Below are 11656 nucleotides of genomic sequence, written 5' to 3'. Positions count from 1 at the left end.
CCCCCCCCCCAACAATTCTGCTATCATATCTTCTGTCCAGTAGGTGTCTCTATACATACATTAAACTTACAAAGCTCTTAGCTGCAAAATCATGCAAACTGATTTTAAACTAGTTGTTTCAGTAGTTCTTTTTTATGCCATTTCCTTTGTTTACCTGCAAGCTTCATCTAGAAATATAATTATAGCTTGTATCTCAAAATTAACAGGAAGAACATTAGTCAAAATGTGGGGGGTTTTTCCCCTTTCACATAACTTGTTACAATATCAACTCTAGTGCAAATATCCTTTTTGTGTTTCCAAAATTTGTCAAATGTAATCTGTCCAAGGAAGATATGCTGATGAATCTGCTCATTAATTTCAATTCATGCACATCTCAAACTGGGAACTTGACGAACGTATTCATGCAAACATACTGCAGCATTGGGCCACATAGTGCAGCATCTTTGTTTTAAAAGTTGCATATAAATGCTGAATCATAATAGGAAGATATTGTTTAACATCAGTGCAGCTTGTTCTTCTTGCGCTACTATTTTACTTGCCCCTTTATTTTGACTCTTTATTAAACATTGTGCTCCACATTTTAATGTTAGCAGGTTGAGAGCTACTGTAAATAAAGTTTGGTGTGTGTAGACTTTGTTTGTAGAAGTAACTTGCATTTTTTGCCAGTGATTTTTTTCCCATTCAGTTTGATTAACCTTTTCTTGAATTAATTTAAATTGTTGTGACCAGATATTTATAGCTTTTGAAATGTGTTCCTCTCTCCCTCCCTCTTTACTTATTTTTATTTTTATTTTTTTTTAACAAGACTGCTGAGAAGTCTGGCCAAATGGAAAGATCAAAAAAGAATGCTAGACAAAAGCAAAATGATTTCAAGGTAAGCTGTTTACAAATGTATGATGAAGAAACACTCAAAAGAAAACAAGATACCCTAAAAAGCCAAATACCAACCTCTAAACAAAAACAAAACAGGCCTCTAAGCTATCTCAGCTTGGGTATCCAAAATCTCTACTCCTGTGATTCTCAAAAGTTTGTATAGACTCAAAACACTCATAGGTAGTCTCAAGGCACCTCTCAGAAAATGCCAGCTCTTAGCTTTCACTTGTATGACTATTGGAAAAATAACAGAGCAGTTCTTCTGTTGCAGAGAGCTCAGACCACAACGGCATAACGTTTTTTGACACTGGATTGCTATTCAAAATCTCTGGGTTTATCTTGTGAATCTTGTGTCGTGCTAATCTTATGTGAGATCCTTAAAAGGATCTTGCACCATCCTGGTTAACAATCACTGCTTTAGTCACTTTTCAAAGAGCATATGAACTGCCATTTACTGGGTCAGACCACAGGTCCATCTTGCCCAGTATCGTGTGTCACAGTGACAGAGTGGATGCTGAAAGAAAGAGTGAACTGGGTATGATCAGGGTTTTTTTCTGCTCTTCCTCTCTCACCTGCAACTTCTAGCATTTAAGGTCTAGGAAGTTCTAATTCAGAGGCTATACCCCTCACTTCCATGCTCAGTAGCTACTAATGCCTCTTTCCTCCAGGAATTTGTCCAGTCCCTTTTTGAATCTGGCTAAATTATCCGCTTCCACATCATCTGGTAGCCATGAGTTCCACACTTTAATGACACGCCATGTGAAAAAACTTCCTTTTGTCAGTTAAACTTATCACCTACTAGTTTTATTTTATGACACTAGTATTTGTATCATGTGAGAGAGTAAATAATAAATCCCTATTTACTTTCTCTTCACCCTTTAGTATTTTGTAAGTCCTTATCATGTCCTACCTCAAGTGTCTGTTTTCTTAACTGAATAGGCCTAGCCTCTTTAGTCTGTCCTCATATAGAAGCCCTTCCATACTGCTAATCATCCTTGTTGCCTTTCTCTGTACTTTCTCTTTGTTCTCCTATATCCTTGTTTTAAGTGCAGGGACCAGAACTGAGCACAATATTCAAGGTGTAGACACGGGGCATAATGATACTTTGTTTTGTTTATGATTTCTTTCTTAATAATCCCTAACATTTTGTTTGCCTTTTTGATGGGTTTTGAGTACTGAGCTGAGGTTTTCATGTACCGTTCGCAATGGCTCCCAGATCGCTTTCCTGTGTGGTAACAGCTAATGTATATAATCCATCATAGTGACGCCAGCCATCTTTCCTGCCCAAGTGCAGGGGCGCTGGACCCAATGATCTGTAAGGTTCCTTCCAGCCCCTATCAACTATGAAACTATAGTGTAGGTATAATGTAGGTATAGTTTAGATTATTTTTGCCCATGTGCATCACTTTACACTTATCTACACTGAATTGCATTTGCCATTTAGTTCCCTGTTTACTCAACCGTGCCAGATCCTTCTATAGTTCCTCACAGTCTTCCTTGGTTTTTACCACTTTGCCTAATTTTGTGTTATCCACAAATTTTGCCACCTTGCTACTCATCTTTTCCAGAGCATTTATGAATATGTTAAATGGCACTGGTCCCAACCCAGATCCAAGGGAACCGTGCTGTTTACGTCTTTCCATCCTGAAAATTAACCATTTATACTCCCTCTTTGCTTTCCATGTTGGAGCCAATTTCTGATCATTAGTGGACATTCCCCATAATTGCACTACTACCTAACTTTGTTAAGGCCTCTGATGGGGAACCAGAATATAAAAATTCTTTTTATAATTCTTGTTTCTACCAGTCTTCCAGGAACAGAAGTTAGACTCACTGGTCTGCATTTCTCTGCATCCCCTTTTGAGTGTTTTTTAAATATGGGAGTCATATGGACAACCCTGCAGTCCTCTGGTACCAAGGCTGTTTTTAGTGATAGGTTGAATACTGTAGTTAGGAGTTTGGCAATTTCAAATCTGAGCTCCTTCAGGATCCTGGGGTGAATGCCATCAGGTCCTGGTGATTTGCTGCCATTTAGTTTATCAATTTCCTGTATGACCTCATCTACTGAACCTCAGTTTGGGTCAGCTCCTCTGACTTGTTCCTAGAAAGGAGTGAATCTAGTGTTGGAACTTCCCTAACATCTTCCACAGTGAAGATGGATGTAAAGAATACATTTAGTTTCTCAGCAGTGGCCATGTCACTCTTTAGCACCGGTTTTACACCCTGATCATCCAAAGGCCCAAAAGTTTCTTAACAAGAGAGAGATCATGTACTAGCAGGTATACCTGCTCACAGGTCTTTTGCCATTTAAGAATCCCACTGTTGCATTTGAAAGCTCTGTAACAATTACTTTTGGATCATTGTGGTTTCTGAAGCTTGGAGCTCACCAAACCATCTATCTCTTTTAAAACATCTTCATTCTTTTTTTTTTGTTCAAAGGATATTTGACAGTAGCCTCTACCAGCAAGGTATTTTATTACCATCCCTTTTATAATTTGGACCCCCTTGCTTTTGTTTGTGTTAGACTCCATCACTTTAACATAAAATACTTTTTGTTTTATATTTGTTTTGATTATATAGGGACACCACAATTGTACAGTTCTAAGTTAAAATATATTCCTTTTGAATAAATGAAATTTGCAACAAATACACAACTGTTTAAAAACCATGGTACGTGTTTAAACTTTTTTGTGGTGTTCTTTCATGTTACAGAAAATGATCCAGGAGATGATGCAGTCCTTGGTAAGACTGATTCGGGGAGCTTTGCTACCTTTCAGCCTCAGAGAAGGAGAGTTGAGACAGTATGGTGGTTGGGAGATGAAGTCTGAACTTTCCGGACAGTGGTTAACACATGTTATCCAGACTGTAAGGCAAGTGGAGTTATTGGTTTGTATTCTGGCATGAATTCTTGGTGTGTGAAGTATCAGCCAAACTATGCTTTTTTTATTTTATAATATACATTAAAAAGATGTTAGAATGTAAAAGTTACGAAGTGCTCGAATTAAAGCTGCCTCTGCAGGTGTAATTCATCCCTCTTTGTGCATATGCATTATGAGGTAGTCTTTAATGACATGATCACAATCCTGCTTTTCCACAGAGCTCTTGTTTCATTCAGTGCACTTGCTCAATAGTTCACTTTCTCCTTGGCATTGAATGTGTGGCTTCTTGCCTTATTTACTGCACACCATTCACACCACACTGTGAATACATAATTAATTTCCTCATGAGGTTTTCTCTGGTACATTTCACTGTAGTATCTAAGCAATTTCATAAATATTAGTGAATTCATCTTCACAACACTTTTGTGAGTAGAGGGTATGAGCTCCCTCCCCCTTCCCCCATTTCACAGATGTACCTGAAACACTGAGCAATTAAGGTTAGAAGCTGCCACATTTGGAGTTTCCTATCTGAGATACCTCTACTTCAAGAGTGTGTAGCATTATGAAGCACTTCATATGTTCAACGTAAAACTTCATTTATTTCAGTTGTTACAACAGTGAATGCTTAGCACTTCTGCGATTGAGACTCCAGAGTGGCAACTAGGGTGCCCATGCAATGAGGAACATACAAATTGTGAACACATATGAAAAGTTTTGTGTAAGGGACTTGCCCAGTATCATACAGCAACTCTTCTAAATCCAGACTAAAATTTAGTTCCCCGGGGCACCATCCAACTGCATCAGCAATGTAAATTTTATTTCTTCTTGAAATTTCCTACTGTGTTTATGACACACCTTCCAACTTTTAAAACAGATGAGGCAGGGATCCTATGACAACACTTTCCTTTTTTACAACCCCACAATTTATTCCCCCAACATAGTCTATCCGATGGAAAGAGCTGGGCATACTTAGCTGAAGCAGTGCTAGCAGTTATGCCAACTGTTAGTTACTGTTTATAGTACAGTGACCTGGAGGTTCCTGGCCAGGGTCAAGATCCTTTTGAGCTGTGAATGACAGAAATGCATGGTCTTTGGTCTGATTTGTATTGTAATAAACTAGACCTGATTTGGCAGCTGCAGTTCTCAAAGCACTTTACAAGGGTTGACCCAGGAAAGATGGTGAGAAATGGATTCAGTCAAGTATAGCATGTTTCATAAGTGCAGTGGAGTTAGTCCTAATTAGTGTGGTCCTGTAGCATTTTACTATTTTTCCCTAGTAACCCTGGATCTTTCATGGTACAGGATAGATGGTTCTGGGGATGAATTATAGCTTTTAGTGTAGTTGTAGAGGTTGCAAGATGTCTTTTGGGTGTGTGCTAAATATCTTACTTGATTATCTTCTGGTTACATCATGTACAAAAGTACATATGTATCAAATACTATAAAGGGATAAAAAGGACAGGTGTAAAAGACAAAACTGAATACAATTTCACACTAGCTACAAATAGATACTAAGCATCACCAGAGTAAAGAATATTTGGGAGAATGACCACAAATGCTACATGGTGAACACCAAAGGCAACTTGATTTTGGGATGAATCTGTGACAGTGATACAAGTCTGCACACTGGGAATGTTAGATTTGTGCCAGTAAGTTTCCTGCTGTTGGCCATTCCCAAAGACTGTTTTGCTGAGAAACAGGACCAGAGAAGGTGGCAACTTTGTAACTCCACAGAAGTCTTTATGGTGGGCAGAAGTTCATCAAGTGTCAACTCTTGGAACCTTGTTCCTGCAGGTAACGATTTCCAGGACCTGTGTCCTTAAGATCAGAATTGGAGGAAAGTGGCATTGCCTGTGTTTGTTTTGCTCTTGCCCAAATGCATGAGCATTACTAAAATGTGAAGAACTCTCCTTTGTGCCCGTTTATATAAATTAGGGAGAATTGTAGATGTTGGTCCTTGAAAAGGAGACATTGCTCCTACCCTACAATGAAGCTCTGTTCCAAGCAGTTAAGTGAACCTTGCAGTAAAACTTACCCGTGATAGCCACTAGATAATCACAACTTAAAATGCATACTGTTGAAGGAACCATGGTATTCATATGCAAAAGAAACTTCTGATTAACTTTGTTTATCTATTTGTTTAAAGAACTGTAGGTGCAAATCTAAGCTTCATTTTATTTTATTCTCTTCTCAGGCTTACTTATGAGTCCCTTACTGCTCTCGAAATACCAAATGATATGCTTCAGATCATCCAAGATCTTATTTTGGACCTTCGTGTGCGTTGCATAATGGTAACCTTACAACACACAGCTGAAGGTAATCAAAAAGGAGCCTGCAGGACTTTTTACTTTTTGTCTAAGAAAAGAGAGAATAAAATGATGGATAGATGAGAGAATATAAGGAAGCCATAGCCTGGTTAAATCTGACTGCATTTTAATAAAAAAATTTTCAGCACCTAACAAGAACATAGCAATGACCTTCCAGGGGTGTAATGATCAGGGTTTGCATTCTGGGCAAAATATGCAGGGGTGGGGAATTGCTGATGAGGATTGTAACTTTGTGGAGGTGTGCGGGGAGGTGGCATGGGAGTCTTACCTATGCTGGCAATGACTGCTGGTGCTGCTGCTGCACCATGGTCTTCCCACCCCGGCTGTTGCTCCTACAGCAGCAGTGCAGTGTTTGAGCACCCAGTTGCCTCTGCAAGAGCAGTGCTATGGGACTTCTACTGTACTTCCCCGGGATGCGGACAATTCTGGCACTTCTACTAAGTTGGCACCTGGGATGGGTGCCCTGCTCAACCACCCTTAGTTATGCTACTGTGACCTCCCTTCTGATTCACCAAATGTCATTATATGAGACTTATTCTGACAGTTCGTGTTTGTTCCTTTTATTATGAGGGGTTTTTTCCTTTTAACAGACGGTCGTCACTTTATTCGCTAATTAACCTCTCGTTTTTCTTCCATAAGGCTGACCAAGTCTTAATTCATTTGTACTTTTCCTAACAACATTGTTCATTCATACTAGTACTCATTATTGATATGCTGCTCTGTAGATGCCTGTCAAACATTCAGGTAAAGGTGCTATGGTATCTGAATACAATCCACACAATTGTGCATCCTGCCATGCCACACACGCATGGCAGGAGGTATGACTGTGGGATCGAACATCAGATCCCATCACTCCTTGTTGCTGTTTCAGGGGAAGCCTGGGATCGTGATCCTGGGCTACCTCTGTATTAGCAAGTAGCAAGCTCCTGTAGCTGGGAGCCCCCTCAGCATTATGCACTCCCCAAGGCTGGGAGCCCACAGCTGACAAGGCTTCTAGCAGTGGAGGCACCTCATATGCTCCTGTGGCAGTGAGTCCCATCAGCTGCAGGCTTCCAGCCTCGCGGGTACACCCGGCCACATGGTCAATTAATGGCATGATAGGAAGCAGCTGCAAAGTTTTTACACGTTTTTTGTGGAATAATTTTGTGGCTTACTCCTCCTTTTATGACTCCATTCATTGATTTAATGTGTGACCGAGTTATAACTTAAGACATGATTAATCTGTTAATTGTGTCTTGGAGTAATGTGTGGCAGGAGCCATAGGTTTTTTTCTCTTAAGTAAGGAATTAAAAAAATTATATGCAACATTCAAGTTGCATTCTTGGCTCTTGTCATTGGTACTCATTCTTCATCTCTGCAGTTCTTGGAGGTAGGTTAGATTCAGAATTTAAGGCCAGAAGTAATCATTAGATGGATCAAGTAGTCTGACCTCTTGTAGGACAAAAGGTATAAAGTTTTGCCCAGCAGCTTGTTTGATAGGAGCATATCTTCCAGAAAAAAATGCAGCCTTTTTATAAGAAGATTTCAGGACATAGAGAATACACTATTTCATTTGGTAGTTTCTGTGAAGCGTTTATTATCTTCATCGTTAAAAGCTGGTGCTTTTACTTTCTAATTTGAATGGGTCTGACTTGATTTTTCCAGCTATTGGTTCTTGTTATGCCTTATTCTACTACATTAGAACTCCTTTATTACCTAGTGTATTCTTCCTGTGAATATACTTACACCCTCTAATCACATCTTAATCTTTTTAGATAAACTGAGCAGATTGTGCTGCTTCAGTCTTTACTGTAGGGCACTTTTTTGGGCTCTCAAATCAATTTTGTGCTCTATTCACCACCCTTCCCAGTCTTTCAAACTCCTTTTTTCAGTGCAGACACAAACTTTTTGCAATATTCCAGTCTCTATCTTAACATTGTAAGAGACTGTACAGAGACAAAATCACCACCTACTCACTACCATACTGTTCCAATTACACGTTGACCTTTATGCCCCTCAAAAATCTATAAAAATTGCAGTCAATTGCAAAGTTGACCTATAATTGGAACAATGCAGTAGTACTGTACAGATTGCATGTCCCTGCTTGCTCTTCTGTCCTTAAGCATGCTGAGTGGGGCTATCTGTTCTGCTGCTACCATGCCAGAGTTGATGACCCTATGTGGCACTGTAGCAGGGAAGCCCTACCCTTGCTGCTGGAAGGAAGAAAGGGCAGTATTACAGAGGGCTGGCTAGGGAATGCAGGTTGCAAAAAGATGAGCAGCAGATCTCCGAGCAACTAATGAAAGCCCTGTTGCTGATTGAGACAATTGGCAACACTTGGACTCTGTCGTCTTAGGGAATCTGGTCATGTGACTGGATGTAGGAGGAGTCAGGGGGGCATATAAGCCTGAGGCTAGGGCTGGGCCAGATCCTCACAACAGAAAGAGCTCGCAGGAGCACTATACATGGAGATAAGTTATGTGTTTTGATGTTGTTACTTTTTGGGGTTTGTGTTAAATTGTGGTGTTCGGAGCACTTTAAGGTGGGGAAAGAGACTGTGAAGGGGTCCCAAGGGAGGATGCCATTACAGAGAGTACCAGGGAGCTACTCCACAGTTTGAGGATTGCATTCCAAGGGTCCAGCACAGTGGGGCCAGGGACCCAGCATGGAGAGAGAGCAAGTGGAAGAGACCAGAGGTGCACACTGGCATCTTGAACTGTGGGCTTTGAGCCTGGCATTTGCAGCCTTGATTGTGGCCCAGGGCATGAGATTGGGATTAGTACATAGAGAAGGGCCTGGAGGGGTAGACGTTCCAGGAGGTCACCTGAATGGGATGGGCAAAAGTAAAGGCCTTGTCAGGTGTCCTGAAATGCAGACAGCGAGAAAGCCCTGCTCAAGTTCAGATATGAGAATGGGCTGACTGGCAACTTAACAATGAGCAGAGCAAGGAACTGAAAGCTGAGCTTTGGCTCTCTGTAGGCAGTCTCCCAATACTATTCATGTTAACATCAGAACGGGGCAGGCCAGACATGAATGCCAGATTGGGGAAGCTGGAGTAGGAGAATGGGTGGTGTGTGGCTTCTACGGCACACTGCAGCTGTCCCTGGAGGTGCATTCTGTTATAGGCACCTTTCAGGGCAGCAGAGCAGAAGACCTCACGCTGACTGGCCCTTAAGAATGCTGCATAGATCATCTATTCTCTCATTGTAGTGACAGGTTCAGCTCACCTGAGGAAATGCCACAGTGGTCAGGTGAACCAAATTGCCAGTGCCCTGCCATTACCAGTATAAGGTTACAGTCAGGATTAGAGTTCAGAAATTAAGAGCCCTATAGCAAGTTGAAGTTTCCATATCCCTGAAGTTTCCATATCCCTTTGCAAGGAGCTAGGAAGCTTTGGGTCACCAGCTCTGGGACAGGTCACAACTGAAGCCACAGGGCCAGGAAACAGCCCATAAGATGAGCTGGCAAGAAACTATATAGAGTTGAGTAAACTGCAGAAATGCAGACTTTAAAAATGAGTTTAAAGGGTGTTTTTTGTTTTCTTTAGGGGGGTTTCTGAAGGTTGTTTTTGGTTTTGTTTTGTTTTGTTTTGTTTTGTTTTACTGTAGGCTGTGCATTTATTATTTGAACAAGACCAGTGAGCTTTAAAATTTCTAGCACTAAACTAAAAATGAAGTTAAACTTAAAATATTTAAAAAACAATATTTTTTGTTCTTTTAAAGCACCGTTCAACCATCCTCTTTTTTTCTTCCTCCGCATCCCTCAAAATTAGTAAAATTTGAATTTTGAACCCTTAAAATCAGGACTGTTTAGATCCATATGTCATATAAAGCTTGAATTGAGAATTTCAGTTCTGGAACTCTAAGCATTTTCCATTTGACTGAATATTATATTCGTCTTAATGTGTTCCATCTGTGGAATTCTAGTGGAAAACAAGCCCTGGACAAAATTCTCTTTATGATGCAATGGATGCCTTTTTCATTTACAAGAAGAAGGGGTTTGTTTGGGTTTTTTATTAGCTTATTGTGATATCTTTACCAATTGGATTGGACTAATTCCATGTTTGGGAGAGAAGTTTGACAAGCTTTGGGGCACATGCTACCCTTCCTCAGGTCTCCTTCTCTCCCAGACCTGAAGAAGAAACATAAGTATCCTAACAAATAACCATTTCTTGATCTTTTGAACTGACCATCCCTTAATTCATTTGAAACATACTTTATTTCATATTTCTGATTTTTAAATCAAAATGACATAGAGCTGCTAGGGTAATAGTTTGCAAATGTTTGAATTATACTATATACAGTTATTTTAATCATTCAGATATTTAAACCTAAAAATGGCTTTTTTGACAAGATCCATGAATAATATTAATTGACAAAATTAATTGACAATAACATTGATTATATTCTTCTTCTTTAGTTCTCTATTGATTGATGACCATGTCAGCCTTTCCAGTGTTTTGGCTAGAATTGATATAATCTTAATTACCTGGATTGTTCCACTTATTCTTTTTTAAAGTCACAATATTAATGCCTTCCAGTGTTCTTCATAGATCTCCAGTTGTTAGGGAGTACCAGTCCACGCATTCATTTTTTCACATGTGGAATATGACTCTTTTTGTTCTGGAAGTTAAATCATACACTGGCAGATAGTATAAGATTCAGGATACCCTCAGATACACCTTAGTTCCCTTTTAGTGCCCATGGCTGCAAGATGATCTGTTCATCTTCTGTGAAGAATCTGTGCAACTTCAACTTGAGAGAGGTTAGAGCAGCAGCAGCTGCTGTGGTTCAGAAGTCTTGTTGAGAAGGTGTTACTTGGATCCAAGGTATTAGTAGCGTTTCTTGCCCTTGCTTCTCCCCTGAACCTATTCAGTTTGTCAGTGCCTCTAGGAGGAAGACGTGCCCAAGAGTTCCTTGATATGCTAATATTGCTGTAGTATTGCTAGAGAAGGTAAGCCAAGGCTGCTCCAAATCCCAGCAAATAACCAGGAAGACTAAATCTTTGATTTAGATCATTTATACCAAGGGTGGGCAACTTTTTCAGCTCAGGAGCCAGATAAGGAGTTTTGATAAGTTGTTGTGGGCTGGGTCAGCACCCTCCCCCACACCACAACAACTCACCAGAACTCCCTATATGTGATGGGGCTGTGGGTGGGTAGGGAGCATGCTTCTGCCCTGTAAGGGGGAGGGGATTTGGTGGGGAGCGCGTGTGCCTCTGGTAGAGGGAGGGGAGATGCCTGGGTGCTAGGTCCTGGGAGCTGGGCAGGAGTAAGGGAAGGGAGGAGGGGGCAAGGGGTGCGTGCCTAGGTGGTGCAGTCCGCAGCTACCCCTGTGGCACTCTGCAGGGGCCAAGCCCTGTCTGTTCCCATCTGGGGCAGCCTGTGCTGCACTCCTGCCAGGTGCACCCCAGCCAGCATGCACAGCTTACCAGCAGGGCTGCTTCTGGTGTGGCTGCAGCTGCCCAGGTGCAGTTCAGCTCCCTTCACTTCCAGTGGTGGCTCCTGCTCCTGCTGTGCCTCTCTGGGTGAGAAGGAAGCTTCAGCTAGGCAGCTCCTGCAGCAGCATACAGGGCTCAGCTTCTGGCTACCTTCCACGA

General features: G+C 41.1%; 1 protein-coding gene across 9 annotated transcripts in view; it reads left to right on the top strand.

Moving 5' to 3' along the window:
* EXOC2 (exocyst complex component 2) overlaps positions 1-11656 on the top strand; it is a 197685-nt gene that overhangs the window by 98011 nt on the left and 88018 nt on the right. For all 9 annotated transcript variants that reach the window (XM_025202401.1, XM_025202399.1, XM_025202400.1 and 6 more), the window contains 3 exons: positions 806-874; positions 3586-3743; positions 5947-6068. In XM_025202401.1, coding sequence (XP_025058186.1) covers positions 806-874; positions 3586-3743; positions 5947-6068 — 349 coding nt within the window. The remainder of the gene's footprint in view (positions 1-805; positions 875-3585; positions 3744-5946; positions 6069-11656) is intronic.

This window comes from Alligator sinensis, unplaced genomic scaffold (genome assembly GCF_000455745.1).
Source record: "Alligator sinensis unplaced genomic scaffold, ASM45574v1 scaffold579_1, whole genome shotgun sequence".
Classification (NCBI taxonomy): domain Eukaryota; kingdom Metazoa; phylum Chordata; order Crocodylia; family Alligatoridae; genus Alligator; species Alligator sinensis.
The sequence above is the reverse complement of the archived record's forward strand: the minus strand, read 5'-3'. Positions and strand labels throughout refer to the sequence as shown.